This window comes from Pristis pectinata, chromosome 25 (assembly GCF_009764475.1).
Source record: "Pristis pectinata isolate sPriPec2 chromosome 25, sPriPec2.1.pri, whole genome shotgun sequence".
Classification (NCBI taxonomy): domain Eukaryota; kingdom Metazoa; phylum Chordata; class Chondrichthyes; order Rhinopristiformes; family Pristidae; genus Pristis; species Pristis pectinata.
Genome location: NC_067429.1, coordinates 9365241 through 9383705, shown reverse-complemented (window position 1 = coordinate 9383705; position 18465 = coordinate 9365241). Strand labels below are relative to the sequence as shown.

The 18465-nt window shown below is 43.2% G+C and overlaps 1 protein-coding gene across 12 annotated transcripts in view; it reads left to right on the top strand.

Moving 5' to 3' along the window:
- raraa (retinoic acid receptor, alpha a) overlaps nucleotides 1-18465 on the top strand; it is a 500456-nt gene that overhangs the window by 470688 nt on the left and 11303 nt on the right. For 11 of the 12 annotated variants that reach the window (XM_052038428.1, XM_052038429.1, XM_052038427.1 and 8 more), the window contains 2 exons: nucleotides 10081-10239; nucleotides 11950-16851. In XM_052038428.1, the coding sequence (XP_051894388.1) occupies nucleotides 10081-10239; nucleotides 11950-12146 (356 nt within the window). In that variant the 3' untranslated portion in view covers nucleotides 12147-16851. Of the gene's footprint in view, nucleotides 1-10080; nucleotides 10240-11949; nucleotides 16852-18465 lie in introns of those variants that run through there. The other variant, XR_007958175.1, reaches the window with a different exon arrangement.

Here is an 18465-nt window from a genome sequence, read left to right as displayed (position 1 = left end):
CTGAAAACATGGGAAACGCTCAGCAGGTCAGGCAGTGTCAGTAGCAAGAGAAACACAAGAATTAGCTCTTCTGGTCAGTGAACTTGAATCATAATATTTAACACTGTTTCTCAGTTCAAAATGTGGGAAAGTATTTCACCACCAATATAATGACCTAAACGAAAGAGCAAATGTGACCAGTATACTCTTTGTGACCAGTAGTGACTAGTATACTGTTTGTATTAAAAGTGACCAAATTTGTATCCTGTCTAATTAGTACAATTATTATTGTTAAATCTAATAATAATCTAATTATTAAATTGCATAAAAGCTATATTATGCAAAAATAATGTCACTATTGTTTAATATTATTGCAATCACAGTAAAATGACAATACACATTGATTTATGGGTTGGATAATTATTTTTCAATAAACCCTTTGGTTAAGGAAGGTGTTGGGAGCATCAGAATCAGGTTTATTATTGCTGACGTATGTTGTGAAATTTGCTGTTTTGCAGCTACAGTACAGTGCAAGACGTGAAAATTATTATGTTATAAGTAAATAGTGCAAAAGAGGAATAACGAGGTAGTGTTCATGGGTTCACGGACAGTTTAGAAATCTGATGGTAGAGGGGAAGATGCTGTTCCTAAAATCTTGAGTGTGGGTCTTCAGGTTCCTGTACCTCCTACATGGCTGCATTGAGTTAATGGTCTATTAATTTTAAAATATTAATTTAATAACTTACTATCCTGAGAATTGATTGGCTCATTTATGTGCCGCGACTACACAAACCTGATGTAATACCTAGAGGTTACTTGATTATAAAGTGATGTAATTGAAGTTTTCAAGATATATAGTGGTTTTTCCACTAGTTGGGGAGTTGAGTACCAAGGGACTGAACTCTTTCAACAGAGATTAGGAAACAGTTCTGCAGGAAAGAGGATGGTTGAAGTTAAGAACTTGCACAACTGACAGCTTGTACTGGATCAGTTTCTAATTTCAAACCTGGCTTTGATGGAATTCTGTTAGCCAAAAACATTATGGAGTTTGGAGTGAAGGTTAGTACATGGGGTTAGGTCATAGATCATCCATGGTCTCATCCACTGGTGGAACTAGCTCAAGGGCTAAGTGGTCCTTGCACTGTCCATGTTGTGTGAAGATTGCTGCTGCTTTAGAGATCTTTTTAGATGATTTTGTTCCTTTTATCTACCTGCTTTTCTTCTGCTCTGAAATGCCATTCTGTACTTAATGCAAGTTTCTGTATATACTTGAGACTGGACTCTGTGTGTTTGTGCGATGCCTGCCAATGGATACTGCAAACAAAACCAATCTCTCTCTCACCTAATATCTGAAGGCACAAACTTGCAAACAAAGCCACTGGCTGGAATGACCAGATAAGTCCCATCCCTAAATTCGAGAGTGCTGATAGAAACTGTGGCATCTCACACTGGGGGACAGATTGAGAATTGGACCTCTGACCATCTGTTCTTGTGGTTCAGTCACACATTGTCAATAGAGTCATACAGAACGGAACAGGTCCTTCAGCCCAACTGGTCCATGCCGACCAAGATGCCCCATCCAAGCTAGTCCCATTTGCCAATGCTTGGCCCATAACCTTCTAAATCTTTCCTATCCATTGTATCTGTCCACCTGTCTTTTAAAAATTGTTATTGTAAAAACTGCTTTTCTCCTTTAGAGCAGATTCTAATTTAGACAGTTTTAAAATGACTTTTTGTGGTGACTTAAACAAACCAGCATTATTATGAAAACTATATAGGCCGCCTAAGATCTTTTACTACAATAGTCAATCAAAGCTCTAATAATAAAAACAGAAAATACCAACAAAACTCAGCAAGTCAGACAGCATCTGTGGATAGAGAAAGAGCGAATCAGGAGCTCTAATAATTATAGCACTAACAGTAAATCCTGTGTTTTGTCGCTGAGTATTTCAGCTGTGTTATATATTAAGCGATAGTCTACAGCAGACATTCCAGATGAAGCACTAGCCGGTTGAAGTTAATGGTCTATCTTCAAACACAAGAGTTCTTCATGTTTAAACTATAGACTGAGGTTGACTGCAAGTCAATTAACACCCAGACATCCAGTTGCTTTTATTCCATCACAGAGCAAACTTTACTCAGGATAAGACAATTGTTGTGGAAAGCAGACTTCTCAGGATGCTCATTCACTTGGACTTGGACTTGGACTTGGGCATACTGCTTTCTCCAGATGTACACTGATGCTGAGTGAATTTTTGTACTTCACACAAGTTTTAGTATATACTTGAGACTGGACTGTGTGTGTTTGTGCGATGCCTGCCAATGGATACTGGTTCACATTGATGGGATTTGTGTTATTTTTTGTTAGAACATAGAACAATACAGCACAGTACAAGCCCTTCAGCCCACGATGTTGTGCCAACATTTTATCCTACTCTAATATCTATCTAACCCTTCCCTCCCACATAGCCCTCCATTTTTCTTTCATTCATGTGCCTATCTAAGAGTCTCTTAAATGTGCCAAATGTATCTGCCCCCACCACCTCTGCTGGCAGTGCATTCCACGCACCCACTACTCTCTGTGTGTAAAAGAAAACTTACCTCTGACATCCCCCTTATATCTTCCTCCAATCACCCTAAAATTATGGCCCCTCGTGTTAGCCATTTTCGCCCTGAGAAAAAGTCTCTGACTGTCCACTCAATCTGTGCCTCCTATCATCTTGTACACCTCTATCAAGTCACCTCTCATGCTCCTTCGTTCCAAAGAGAAAAGTCCTAGCTCACTCAACCTATCCTCATAAGACATGCTCTCCAATCCAGGCAACATCCTGGTAAATCTCCTCTGCATGCTCTCTAAAGCTTCCACATCCTTCCTATAATGAGGTGGCTAGAACTGAACACAATACCCCAAGTGTGGTCTGACCAGAGTTCTATGGAGTTGCAACATTACCTTGCGGCTCTTGAACTCAATACCCTGACTAATGAAGGCCAACACACCATACGCCTTCTTAATAATCCTATCACCCCGTGCGGCAACCTTGAGGGATCTGTGGACGTGGACCCCAAGATCCCTCTGTTCCTCCATACACTGCTTAGAATCCTGCCATTAACCTTGTATTCTGCCTTCAAATTCAATCTTCCAAAGTGTACCATTTCACACTTTTCTGGGTTGAACTCCATTGCCACTTCTCAGCCCAGCTCTGCATCCTATCAATGTCCTGTTGTAACCTACAACTCCATCTACCACCACCCTATGAGCAAGCCAATTCTGAATCCACACAGCCAAGTTTCCCTGGATCCCATGCCTCCTGACTTTCTGAATAAGCCTTCATGAGGAACCTTATCAAATACCTTACTAAAATCCATTGTACACCACATCCACTGCTCTACCTTCATCAATGTGCTTTGTCACATCCTCAAAGAATTCAGTCAGGCTCATGAGGCACGACCTGCCCCTCACAAAGCCATGCTGACTGTCCCTAATCAGCCTATGCTTCTCCAAATGCTTGTAAATCCTGTCTCTAAGAATCTTGTGCAGTAATTTGCCCACCACTGAAGTAAGACTCACTGGTCCGTAATTCCCAGGGTTATCCCTACTCCCTTTCTTGAATGAAGGAACAACATTTGTCACTCTCCAATCATCAGACACTAATCCTGTAGCCAGTAAGGACAGAAGGATCATCACGAAAGGCGCAGCAATCTCTTCCCTCGCTTCCCATAATAACCTTGGATATATCCCGTCCAGCCCCAGTGACTTATCTATCCTAATGTTTTTCAAAAGTTCCAGCACATCCTCTTTCTTCACGTCAACATGCTCTAGTGTATCAGCCTGTCGTATGCCATCCTCACAAATGTCAAGGTCTCTCTGACTGGTGAATATTGAAGCAAAGTATTCATTAAGGACCTCCCCTACCTCTTCCGATTCCAGGCACGTTTCCTCTTTTATCCCTGATCGGTCCTATCCTCCTATTCTTCATATACATGTAGAACGCCTCGGAGTTTTCCTTAATCCTACTCGCCAAGGCCTTCTCATGCCCCCTTCTAGCTCTCCTAAGTCCATTCTTAAGCTTCCTCCTGGCTATCTTGTAACTCCAGAGCCCTGTCAAATCCTTGCTTTCTAAACCTTAGGTAAACTTCTTTCTTCCTCTTGACAAGATATTTTACGTCTCTTGTCAACCACGGTTCCTTCACTCCATTCTTATCCTGCCTCAATGGGACAAACCTATGCAAGTACTCCCAAAACAATCTCCACATTTCCGTTGTGCACTTCCCCAAGAACATCTGTTCCCAATTTACGCTCCCAAATTCCTGCCTAATAGCAACATAGCATCATAATTCCCCCTCCACCAATTAAGTACTTTCCCATATCATCTGCTCCTATCCCTCTCCAAGGCTATGGTAAAGGTCAAGGAGTTATGGTCACTGTCTCCAAAATGCTCTCCCACCGAGAGATCTGAAACCTGATCAGGCTCATTGCCTAGAACCAGGTCCAATATGGCCTTTCCTCTAGTCGGCCTGTCCATATACTGTGTCAGGAATCCTTCCTGGACACCTAACAAACTCAACCCCTTTACACTAAGAAGGTGCCAATTAACATTAGGAAAGTTGAAATCACCCATGACAACAACCCAGTTTTTTTTTGCACCTTTCCAAAATCTGCCTCCCGATCTGCTCCTCAGTGTCTCTGTTGTTATTGGGGGGGGGGGTCTGTAGAGTATTCCCAATAGAGTGATTGTTCCCTTCCTGTTTCTAACTTCCACCCACACTGACTCAGTGGACGATCCCTCCAGGACATCCTCCCTTTCTACAGCTGTGATACTGTCCCAGATCAGCAAAGCCACTCCCCCACCTCTTTTACCTCCATCCCTGTCCCTTTTGAAATATCTAAACCTCGGAATATCCAGCAGCCATTCCTGCCCTTGCGACAGCCAAGTCTCTTTAATGGCCACAACATCGTAGTTCCATGTATTTACCCATGCTCTAAGTTCATCACCCTTGTTCCTGATACTTCTTGCATTAAAGTAGACACACTTCAGCCCATCCAACTGACTGCAATTTTGCCCTTTCAACTGCCTATCCTTCCCCACAGTCTTTCTACATGCTGCTTCTACTTGTACACTAAATGCACCAACCTCTAATCTATCACTCGGGTTCCCATCCCCTGCCATTGTTCAGTAAGATGCTCATTGGCAGTAATGTCAAAAGCGTTTAGCAAATGTTCCCAGCCCAAATGAGCATTGCTGCATCACTTCACTACTGTACCTTTGAAGAACAGCCACCTGTCATCAACCCTATAATGAACGTAGCCAACGTCCATTAGAACCCCAAATGGAGTCTCCCACCATTACTGCTTTCTTACCTATCAGATTGTCTGAGACACACTGTTATCTCCCATGCTCACTGAGGAGTTGTCAATTCCCTGGTGACTTCATTGAAAAATTGACTTGTGTGCCAGCAGTTTGAGAGACAAAATGGAAAATGCCAGTCATTAAAGGTTGACAAACTTCATGTTAGCATTTAATTTCTGTTAATTATTAAGTGATGGCTTAAAGCAGACACTCCAGATGATTTGTTACCCAGTTGAAATTGATTCATTAACTTTCAACAAGGTTCCATTTTTGCTTGACAATTCAAGGGTCTAGACTGGAGTCAGGTACTTTGTGAAGCTGTAATTCCAGAACAGTTCATAACTGTGCAGGATGGCAATAGTTCACCAAGCTCTAGACAGCAATGGTCAAAGACAGCATTGCTTTAAAAGTGGGTGAAGCATTCAGTGAGTTACTGAGCTATAATGATAAATCCCTTGTATGTACTGACATAAATGATTTCAATTGGAGCTGGGCTGAGGAGCATTAGTTAGTCCCCTCGTTAGTCCTGTACAAGGTGGCATGAGTGGGGGTCAGGGGAGGGGGTGAAATAGGTCTGTCTATCGGCTGTCTCTGATTGATGGGGACACAGACTGCAAATGCTGGAGTCTGGAGCAACACAGAAGCTGCTGGACGAACTCAGCGGGTCAGGCAGCATCTGTGGAGGGAAATGGACAGTTGACGTTTCAGGTTGAGACCCTTCATCTGGACTGAAAGATAGAGGGGAGATGGCCAGTATAAAAAGGTGGAGGGAAGGGATGGAGCAAGACCTGGCAAGCGATCGATGGATCCAGGTGAGGAGAGGTCACTTGTGACCCCTACCTCACCAGCCTGAATACTTTGCTAACACCACCATGGCTTGTGTATGGCTATATGGTAGAGCATGTCAGCAAGTTGTCAGCACCATTGTCCAAGGATGGGAGTAGAACATGTCAGTGAGGAGAAACAACATCAACTCAAAGTGAAACAAAACCATCTGTTGGACTGCTCAATGTAGGAACAACTGGTTCAGGGTTTATTTTTGATTACAGTTTACTTCATTTGGTGACGTGAACACTCGTTATACAAGTGACCCTGAGGTATTGTGTTCATGATGGAAAGCATGTTACCAAAGACTGAAAGAACTGCTTTCACAGTGGTGGGCGTTTTCTCACTGTTACTTTACCCTAGATTGAGGGTGTATATTCACTGCAGAGAAGACCAACCACTGCAGGAAGGGTGGGAGGCAGAGAGAGATGGTGTATTGCCGTTGTTGGCAAAACCAGTTCATTGATGGAAGTAAAACAGACTTGGTTTTTAATTTGATCCCTGGGGCTTTGTGTTAAATTTGCTTCACTACACCTGAATTGCTCTGTGAAGAAACACAGAAGGACAGTCCTGCCAAAGTGCATTTTGAATGTCCTGATTTAAGGGAAAAGTCTGTAAGCTTTTTTTTAACTCTTTGTCCACTTTGGGCCAATCTGTGATTAGCCATGAGAAACTGACCGGTCGGCCCACTGGTCATTTGAATCCATTAATTGATGGTGTGGTAACGTGGGCTAATAGTGGAACAGTAGCCAGTTTTCTCAGTGTGTCCTGGATGTTTGCTTGTTTCCTACAGAACAGCCTCGTTATGTGCTGATGTCACCCTCTGGTGTCCATCTGTAGTACATCTATGATTGGACAGAACGTAAATTAATACTTCCTCTCAAGGATCTAATAATGTTGACTGTATTAGAATGAAACACAGTTGGGAATCTACAGTACTTTGCAAATGGCAGATAAAATAACATTTGCACGAAATAGCATGCATTAATCCATTCCCCTCTCCTGCAGCTGTATTGGTTTAATCCGTCACATTCTCACCTCTGAACAGTGAGGGTTCATGACCCACTCCAGGATCCAAGAATGTAATCTAACCTGACATTTCCTGAGATTGCCACATTAGTGGAAGTGACTCCTGTCAGAAGGCAGGGTTTCTCTGTATTGTCTCATACAGATTATCAGATTCCAGGGAGATAATTGAAGAACGGATGAGGAATTCTCCCAGTGTCTTGAGAAAACATCTTCCCATTGTATCTCATCAAAAACAGATTAGTCATCTGATTATTGATCACTATAAAATGCCTGTTAATTTGTTGTTATTGTAAAACGATTCAGAGTATAGCTATCCTTGCAGGTTAAGAAGTAAACCATATAGAACAGGAAGGTTTGAAGTCTGATCTGTAGTTCACTTCAGCCAGGGCAATAATTTCATCAATTCAAAAGGCAGCTAAAAGTCAACCATGTTGGTGGGGTCTGATTTAACAGCAGAAAGATGGCAGTTCTGATGCAGGGTCAGAACCCAAAACATTGACCATCCCTTTCCCTCCCCACCCCCCCACCCTCCCACCCCGCCACACATACCACTCAACCTGCTGAGTTCCTTTAGTGGTTTCTTGTTTGCTGCAGATTCCAGCACCTGCAATCTCTTGTGTCTCTAATGATGGTAGTTGTTCTTTTCTGAAGGCCTTTAGGGAACCAGAGGTTTTTATGACAATCCAGTAGTTTCATGGTCACAATCACTGAAACTAGCTTTTTATTACAAATTTATTTAAATACTTAAATTCAAGTTCCTCAGCTGCCGTGATGGGATTCAAGCACAAGTCTCCAGGTTAATACTGGTGCTGGTCCATTAATTTTGCTATGCTGTCCTGTCAAGGTTCAAACATGAAACGTAGCTCCCTCGGTAAGGATTTTAAAAAATCCCTGGAATCAGTGAAACTTGCCCAGGAAGGAGTCAATCTCCTAAAGGAGAGAAAGAATGAATTAAAAGGATAAAGGAGGAAAAAATAATTAAAATGTGAATTTAATTGTTGCATCGGAATGGGCCCTTGTCCAAAGTGGAGTGTGAAAGTCTTTTTTGATCTCTGTGTTATAATCACACGAGGGTTGAAGGTGTATCTCGATCTTTCTCTTGTAAGATTTATATAGAACCTGATTATCACCTCCCTCTGCTGCATGAAAAGTACAGCTCATGGAATTAATTATTGTTGGGTAAATTGAGTTATTTGGTGCATAGTTTTGAGACCTGTAACAAGGACTCGCTGATGCACAAGCTCTAAATGCTGTCCTTATAACTCCTGGGATTTAGGCTTGAACCCATCCAGATGGATGTGGTGAAGGTGTCCTTTCTGACTGATGGCTATTTAGGGTCATAAGTGAAATGAGCTTGAGCGCATTTTCCATTCAATTCCCAGTGGGTATGTCTCTTCATCAGAAACTGACCTCACCGCAGATGCTGCAAGGGCATTGTCATAGACTGCTGTTTGTAAGCATTAGTGTTGTAATATAGGTGTCTGAGGGAGGTACATTGGACCAGATTTCACTGACTAGTGTCTGTTTAAATGGCATTAAGTCCCACGCATGCACTGTCAGCTGCAGAATTAGAGGAGTTACTTACATATTCAGAAGGCCAAACCTGTGGAGTCCAGCTGCACATCCATTGCCCGGGTTTATGTTTGGGAATTAGATATCAGTTCTTGTGCAGGATCCATGACCCCTTTAATTTCAGTTGGGATTGTAGCACTGGATAAGTTTTTTAATTATTGTGTTTATTGTGTTTGACATCGATCTTTTTAATTATTAAGTCTGAGGTGATTTTTCCTCAGCTTACAAACACCCAATTTACGTACACCCCATTCATTTTTCCATTCAGTGTTTGGGAGACCAGTGGGATGGATTTGCCAATGCTGCAGGCATCTCCTGCCTGGAGGGAACTCGGTTTGTGGCCGCATTTCCAACTTGTGAACTGTCTGGGTTAGAAACAATTCACGGGAGCAGAACCCTGCCGTAACCTGGGGAGGACTTGGAACTAACTTTTTAGAACATGTTTAATAGGATTTATTTTATTTAATTGTTTACTTCAGTAAACAATTGTTGACAGCAGTTTTTAGATGTTCTGAATGCCAGAGACATTTAAAAACTATTAAAAATTGCTTTTAGCTTTTATAGTCAGCAAAGCTTAACAGGGGGCCTTGCAGGTTGCTGAAGTTTTAGGGGTTAGGTTGCCTCACGATGCACATGATGTGGGGGGGAGGGGGGGCGGGGTGGATGAGGGTAGCAAGATCTGGCCAATCTTGACTCCCACTCTACTGACAATGTTTTTTTCAGCTCCAAATTTTATTTGACAGAATTGTGATGAGATGGCTTGGGACATCTTGCTACCTTGAATAAATGCAAGTTTTCATGTAGATTTGACCTGTAAACTGTTCAAAAATGTAAATCTATTGTAAAAAAAAAGTTTGTATAAAAAACAGAAAATGCTGGAAACACTCAGTGGGTCAGTCAGCATCTGTGGAAAGTGGAACAGTTAATGTTTCAGGTCTGGGATTTCATCAGAATTGGGGAAGAGAGAAAATGCAAGTTCATTTTTTCTCTCTTCCCCAATCAAGAAGTAGAAACTAACTTGATTTTCTTTTTTTTTGCTTTTGGAATCTAGTGTGGGGCAGCAGAGATGGGAAAATGTGCTTGGATGTGGGAAGTACACCAGGCACATGCGCATACTCACAATATGCACACGGACCCACGCACAGGCACACACACACTGCGCACAGGTGCGCGCGCGCACACACACACACACACACACACACACAGTGTCATGTCCCCATCCACCGTCCCTCTGACTTACATTCTTACACTTGCTATGGTGAAGAGGCAGACTGAGTGGACTGAGGAATATGGGAGAAAAGTAAGAGGTGAAACTTTTTTTTTGTAGACCGGCAGGACCTGGAAGAGCCTGAGAAAGTGGATAAGCTGCAGGAGCCGTTATTGGAAGCTCTGAAGATCTACGTGAGGAAGAGGCGGCCAAACAAGCCACACATGTTCCCCAAAATGCTGATGAAGATCACAGATCTGCGCAGCATCAGTGCCAAAGGTGAGTGCTGGGCTGATCCACCAACTTGCACGACCATGGACTTGTTTCTGATTGTGTTTTTTTGCACTAATGTCTTGTTTTGCACAGATTTTCTTCACTGTGTGTTGCCTGAATCTGCGTGCCTGTGATGCTGCTGCAAGCAAGTTTTTCATTGTACCTGTACCTCACCGTACTTGTGCAGATGATGATAAACTTGACTTGACAGAGCCAGTGGATGGGAGGGAGCTGTAAATGGGGCTGTGTTGGGCAGAGGGCTGTGGCTCTTTAACATCTCGTCTTATCCTGGACTTCAGCTTTGGAATGTAGGAACGGGCAGAGCTATTCAATTAAATTATGACTGATCTGTAGCTGAGGAATTATAGATTAGATTTTACTGTTCAAATGGCCTTTCAAAAATTTAGTTTAAAACTTTCCAGTGATTCAGTAGGATACATTCACCTAGTAAGATAGCAGCTTTTCCCAGTGCTAGTGTTAGTTAATCCATCAAAATAACTATGGACTTGCCAACTGACTGTGTTAAGTTAGAAAACTTGACCCATGGTCTGATATAAGAGCAGCTTCATAGGGAAACTGTAACAGGCAATGTAAGTAGATGTGAGAAAGTGGGGGAGGCCAGTGAATGGAACAAGGGGAATGTCTGTAATAAGGTGAAATGACATTGCCAATGAATGGACAGTCAAGTTCTTTTGTCACCTTCTCCATTACTTAGACCAACTTGCTTTCTTTTTTGGTTGGATTGAAGGGTGTTCAATGTGAAATGTTAACTGTTTCTCATTTCCACAGGTGCTGCATGACCTGTGGAATTTTTCCAGTGCTTTCCATTTTTATTTCAGAAATCCAGAATCTGCAGTTTTTTTATCAGAAAAGTAAAACCTTGGCTGGCAGTGGAAAACTCAGAATGTGCTGGTGTTATTATTGGCTTTACTAGTTTAGTTCCAATTTTATTGCAGCTGTATAAACTTTGGTTAGGCCACATTTGGAGCATTGTTTGCAGTCCTTGTCGTCCTATTACAGGAAGGATGTGGAGGCTTTGGAGAGGGTGCAGAAGAGGTTCACCAGGATGCTGCCTGGATTAGAGAGTATGAGCTATAAGAAGAGCTTGGACAAATTTGGATTGTTTTCTTTGGAGGCTGAGGGGAGACCCAATAGAAGTTCATAAAATGATGAAAGGCATAGAGAGGATAGATAGTCTTTTTTACAAGGGGACAAAGCTTTAAGATGAGAGGGGGAAAGTTTAAAGGAGATGTGCAGAGCAAGTTTTTTTTTACACAGAGAGTGGTGGGTGCCTGCTTAGTGAAAGCAGACACAATAGTGGCGTGTAAGAGGAATTTAGACAGGCAACTGAACAGGCAGGGATTGGAGGGATGTGGATCATGTGCAGACAGATGGGATTAGTTTAATTTGGCATCATGGTCGGCACAGACGTTGTGGGCTGAAGGGCCTGTTCCTGTGCTGTGCTGTTCTATGTTCTTAAACTGAAAATTGAAGTATTTGCCTGAAGTATTTTTAATAATTAAAAATACTCGATTTTGCCAAACAATAACTGAAGAAACAACAAAAAATGATAACCAACTAATTGCGGCCTGCGCATGAAATGTAAAGGTGGACTGCTCCCAGCTTGGTTAGTGTCAGGCTCTGATATCCGAGAGTGAATCAAAGCAGCTCACACTCTTCCCCTTGGTGTTCATGGTCGTGTTGCTTTGTCCCCAGGAGCTGAGCGGGTCATCACCCTCAAAATGGAGATTCCCGGATCCATGCCTCCACTCATTCAGGAAATGCTGGAGAATTCCGACGGCATCGACCCTTCCTCCTCGCCTTGCAGCAAAAGCGGCGCAGCCCGGCCGTGCAGCAGCCCCAGCTTGTCTCCAAGCTCCGCCAGCAGCAGTCCCAACACTCAGTCGCCGTAGCTTCCCGAGAACACAAAGGAACAAGTGGGTTGGACTCTCGCTCACCTGGACGTTTGAAGTGTTTGTAAAAGATGAAGTGTTCACAGGAGAACCACAGTATTGTTTGCCACATACTCTGCAGCTTGTGGAAGGCAGTTGCGACTGGGTTGGAACTTGCACCCTGTGCTAAGCCATGCTGGAAGTCAAGTCCTTAACTATGATGGACATCGAATTCAGGGTTGTGCTGAGCAGCAGATATAAAATGTTTGCACACATGACACATACATGCATACACTCACACCCATGCACACACACATGCACATACACACATACATACACATCACATGTATGCACACATAGACACGTGTACACACACACATACATACACACACACACACACACATATATATAGAAATATATCCACCCTCCAAAATAGGAATTAGCAGTTCTTAAATCAGACTGCACTCCCGGTTGCAAGCCTTCAGCTTCTGGTTTTAGAACACGCTTTGATTTACTGCTAGGAGAGAACTATGAAGACCATTTGTGTTTATTTTTTTTTAAATATTTTTCCTCTCCTTTTGTTTATCTTTCATAATCTCATATAATACTAGTTGATAGACTGGATCACCAGCGCAAAATCCAGTAGTATCCAAAAAACGAGGAACTTGAACAAAGAAAAGTTTATATGAATGAAACATTTAATGGATTATTTTTGTTGAACTGTTTAAATTGGATTTACCAGAGGAGGAAGAAACAAAAATATGATGTCATTACATTTTTGAAATGAGTTGCATATGAACTGGAAGATAATGAAGGTAGCTAGGTTACACTAGGGATGTCTGTAAATATGCTGTTCAGTTTAATGTACTCACAAGAGGTTCTTTTATGCCTTTGTTGGTGGGATGCTCATTTTAAGCACATTTATTCTGAGAGAGGGCATGATTCTGAAGAACTGCGTAGGTCTCAAATATCCCACCCAGGACATTGCATGACAAGGAAGCTGTGATAGTACGTATGCAGGGTCACACTTCACGCCCCTTGTTGTGATTGGATGGCCGTGCCCTGTTTGGTATCTAAGAGGGTCAGGCCTGCTGACGGGTAAGGATCCCATATCCTTGGGTTTTAATTGGCTGAATGACGAGGTTGTGTGCCAACTTGGACTATAATTGTCCTTCATGAACTATTTGTCAGCGGGAGGGAGGAGTACATTTTTTTTAAACAAACCTTTTAAAGTCTTCACTGAAGCGATCAGCTCCCTCACATATACCAACCTAAGAAGCTATCAGTGGATTCATTTGACTGCAGCTTGCACAGGAGGGGTCAGTCACGGCCAGTGGCAAAACAAAAGGGTTTGAGCTTCTCAGGATTTGACCGTGGTGTACTGTGATCGTGGACCTGCACAGTACTCAGGATGTTCCGATTGTTCATTCAAAGGAATGACCAGTCGCCTTTCGACCTCAGCTGGTTCGACTCTCGGTTATCTTGTTATAGTTAAGCTTTAAACTGCATTTGGAGTTTTTTGATACGTGAGACGGCTGAGTTTGAAGTCGGACCCATTTTTCAAAGTGAAACAGGCATAACTGGGTTTGTGCGCTGCCACAGGCTGGGCTCAGCACCACTCCACGAAACTCTGTTCCTTCACTCTCCTTGCAAATCTCGACTGAAGTCAGGTAAGCCACTCTTCCAAGAAGGCACAGAGCTGGATCCCTTGATATCTATTTAGGGGATGTGGGCGTCACACAGCAAGGTTGGCATTTATTGACCACCCCTAATAGCTCTGAGAAGGGATTGATACTTTCCCCTTTGGAACTGCTGGGAGTAGTTTAATGCAACTGAGAGGTATAGCAAGGAAACAGGCCCTTCAGCCCATCAAGTCTGTACTAGCTATCAACCACCCACTTCCCCTAATTTTACATTATTCCCATTTTTTCTTTCTCCCCATTATTTTCCTCCACCTGCACTCTAGGGACAGGTTGCAGCAGCCAATCAACCTCCCGACCTGCGCGTCTTTGGGATGCGGCAGGAAACCAGAGCACCTGAAGAAATCCCAGGCGGCTGCAGGGAGAACGTGCAAACTCCACACAGACAGCACCGGAGGTCAGAATCAAACCCGGTTCTCTGGCGCTGTGAGGCAGCGGCTCTACCAGTTGTGCCACTGTGCCGCCCACAAGCACCGAGAACAGTTGGTGTTGAATTAGAATCACAGACCAGATAAGGTTGATGGCTTTGCTTCCCCAGAGGACTTGAGTGAACCAACTAGAACCAGCCCGAAATGCCCTTCATTGGCACCAGTAGTTCATTGCCATTCTTTTACACAAGGTGAATTCAAATTCCCAAACTAGTCCAGTAACATGACCTTTTCCCAAGGCTCCTATCTGGTGTCAGAATGGATGCAGCTCAGAAAACACCCCTTTCAAATTATCAAAACAATTCAGACAAGGATCAGGCAAGCATGACATTGAAAGGGAAGGACAAACTGAAACCATTTTCAATTGATCTGGGTTCCTCTGTGAGAAGATTGGACCCAATGCTGGGCGGTGGGTGGGGAGGGGGTGGTGGTGGTGTGGCTGTTGGAAGAGTGTTATTGATGGGTTTTATAACATCAGCTTTGAGGGAATGATATTGACCTTCAACCCTTCATCAAAATTAGAAATCCACGTGCAGGTCCAAGTCCACTTCGCCACCAGAGGTCTTTTATTCTGCGGCTGTTGAGGTCGGAGATGATGTGATTTTTCAGTTGTTGACTGAATGTAAATCACTTTGACAAGGTGAAAAACTAGGAGGATGAAGGATCGAGGTTTTTAGCTCAGTTGTGAAGGTTAAACGTCACCTACCGAGTTGTCAGGATTCGCTGTTTGGGTTGAGATTTAGATGAACCACAACTTTTAAATTGATGAAAGAATCCTGTGCTTAATATGGAAGAACAGGGCTGCATCTGCCAGGCACAGAAGTATTTTGACTAGACCAGGGAGCATTCACCTGGCACCAGACGAGAAGCTGTTTCACAAGAGCAGCTGACCTGACCTGCTTAGCCAGCTAGCTCCCCAAGTGCTTATTGTTCCCTGACCTCCCCTGGGTCCCAACAACATTCAGCAGTTTTTTTTAAATGGGGAAGATCTGAGTCCCAGATTCAGAATTTTGGAAGTTTTGGGACGGACAGGGTTCTGAGTCGGAGGCGACAGATACCACAAGGGTTTGGTCTCATCATAGGGTTCCCGCCCTAGTCCTGGATGCCTGTCTTAGGCCGAGATTCTTGTCAGAACTTTGGTTTCCAGTGTGCACACCAGTCAGCCCCAACAGGTCTGGATTCCCTTTGCAAGCCACCTCAGGCCAGTATTCTTTTAGGGGCCACCATCCCAAGTGGATTGATTTGCACGGATTAGATCCCTCCCCCTGCAGCGTCCGTCTCTCAGCAGCCCCTTCCCCAAATCACCAGCAGCACAGTATTTAGGAGCCCAGCATCTGTGTAATTGGTAGAATTGCTGAAATCTCCACGTTGGATCTCTGTGCCTAAGCTGACTCCTGAAATTCAGCTCAATTCATACCTTGTACATGCGTCAAAGAATACCAGCACATTGCTGTTGTGATATGACTTGGGTGTGGTTCAGAGGTTCACGTAGATTAATAAAAGAATGTCACATGGTACGGCCAACCTCACATGACGCAGATTCGAGATGAATGTTTGGACAATCTCACTTGGACTTCCCAGTAAAGGCACCTTAAAAGCTACCTACGATTGATGCCGATCCCGCAGTTTACATGTTCTATAATCTCTGGAAAACACAGCAGAAGCAGGGCAAACACTGGCTGTTGGAGCCTTCCAGTTCTGTGCCTATTCTGGGAAGCTAGCTTGGAGGAGGTGCAGAGATAATTCTTTAGCAGTTTCAAAGTCTGAGCAGATTTTTAACTTTGAGCAAGTTTTCCCCCTCATTGCTCCAATTTTCATTAAAGGGGAATTTGCAGCAAATTATAATTTTATATATATATATAGTATTTATTTGAATTTTAGCTGTCAATTTGACTGATGCAGTCCATTTGCCTGTTGCCGGAAATGCTGTGTAAAGACACGGCCACAAGAAGAACGAGCAAATGCTGCCACTTGCTGGTCATTATTATTACTACAGATTAATTTTCAGTGCGTGGCTGGAGTGGCCAAACACCTAAAACTGCTCGAAACAGGCACACTGGAAAGTGGTGTCTTGCATTTTTTGAAGTGCATAAGAGGAGAAGGACATGTATTCCTGTTTGTGATCCAGAGCTGATAGGGCACAAGTGTTTGGGTCGTTGTGAGTTATAGGTCGTGATGAAAATTTTTTCCTCCCTGGGTGCAGTGTATTTACCCCTTATTCACAGATGTATCTTACTGCTCTATTTTGTGAGTGAACTTCTCCTGGCACGCCCCTCTCCCACCTTCCTCCCAGCCCAGTGACAGCACATCCCTGTCTCTGTCAGTGGCAATGTGGATGAATTCAGTGTCCTATTTTACACAATTCTTTTCTATCGTGAAACAGCCACAAATTAAAAGGTACAGTTACACATTTTGTTAAATCATTAACCTGACACTTCCACTGTTAATGATGAGTTCTTGTTCTGTTCATGGATGTGTTAGTGTACTGGGTCAGACTGTACAGTAAGACTTCCTGTAACAAGGCTTTCTCTGTGCAGATGTTACTGTTAAACTTTTCATGAAGTCTACTGGCAAAAGAATAAAGTTATATTTATTCTACAATTATGCATAATCTTTTCTGAAATGGTAATTATGCTTTTCCTGAAATAACATGTTGCTTTACTACCACAGAGTCATCAGGGATTACAAATTCAAGGTTATTGGAGCAGAATTAGGCCATTTGGCCCACTGAGTCTGCTCCATCATTCAATCACGGCTGATTTTCTTTTTTCTTCTTAACCCCATTCTCCTGCCTTCTCCCCGTAACCCTTAACCCCCTTATCGATCAAGAACCTATGAACCTCTGCCTTAAATACACCCAATGACTTGGCCTCCACAGCCCTCTGTGGCAACGAATTCCACAGATTCACCACCCTCTGGCTGAAGAAATTCAGAATTGTATTTATTATCACTGACTTGTATGTCGTGAAATTTGTTGTTTTGCAGCAGCAGTACAGTGCAATGATATAAAATTACCATAAGTTACAAATATAAATAGTGCAAAAGAAAAGGAATAATGAGTTAGTGTTCATGGACCGTTCAGAAATCTGATGGTGGAGGGGAAGAAGCTGTTCCTGAACCATTGAGTGTGGGTCTTCAGGCTCCTGTACCACCTCCCCAATGGTAGTAGTGAGAAGAGGGCGTGTCCCGGATGATGAGGGTCCTTAGTGATGGATGCCGCCTTCTTGAAGGACCGCCTCTTAAAGATGTCAAGTTCCCAGAGGACTGGAGAGTAATAAATGTTGTGCCTTTGTTCAAGAAGGGAAGTAGGGATAATTCTCACATCAGTGGTAGGGAAGCTGTTAGCGAGGATACTGAGGGCTGGGATTTATGCACATTTGGAAAGGCATGGCCTGCTCAGGGACAGTCAGCATGGCTTTGTGCAGGGCAGGTCATGCCTTATAAACTTGATTGAGTTTTTTGAGGAGGTGACAAGTTTGATGAGGGTAAGGCAGTGGACGGTATCTATATGGACTTCACTAAGGTATTTGATAAGGTACCTCATGGTAGGTTGATTCAGAAGATAAAGATGCATGGGATCCAGGGTGAATTGCAAGTTTGGATTCAGAACTGGTTTGCCCATTGAAGACAGAGAGTAGGGTGGAGGCTGTTATTCTGGCTGGTGGTCTGTGACCAGTGGTGTTCCGCAAGGATCGGTGTTGGGAGCTCTCTTGTTTATGATGTATGTCAATGATTTGGATGAAAATGTAGATGGGTAGATTAACAAATTTGCAGATGACACCAAGACTGGAGGGGTTGTGGCAGTGTAAAGGATCATCAAAGAATACAGCAGAATATAAATCAGTTACAGATATGGGCAGAGAAGTGGCAGATGGAGTTTAATCCGGGTAAGTGTGAGATGTTGCACTTTGGGAGGTCAAATGAAAGGAGGAAGTATATAGTTAACGGTTGGCCCCTTAATAGCATTGAGGTACAGTGGGATCTTGGAGTCCAGGTCCATGGTTCACTGTAAGTGGCTACGCAAGTGGATAAAGTGGTAAAGAAGGTGTTCGGCATGCTTCCTTTTCATTGGTAGGGGTATTGAGTACAAGTCAGGCTGCAGCTATATAAACCTTTAGTCAGACTGCAGTTGGAGTATTGTGTGCAGTTCTAGTCGCCCTATTATAGGAGGGATATGGAGACTGTGGAAATGGTGCAGAAGAGGTTTACCAG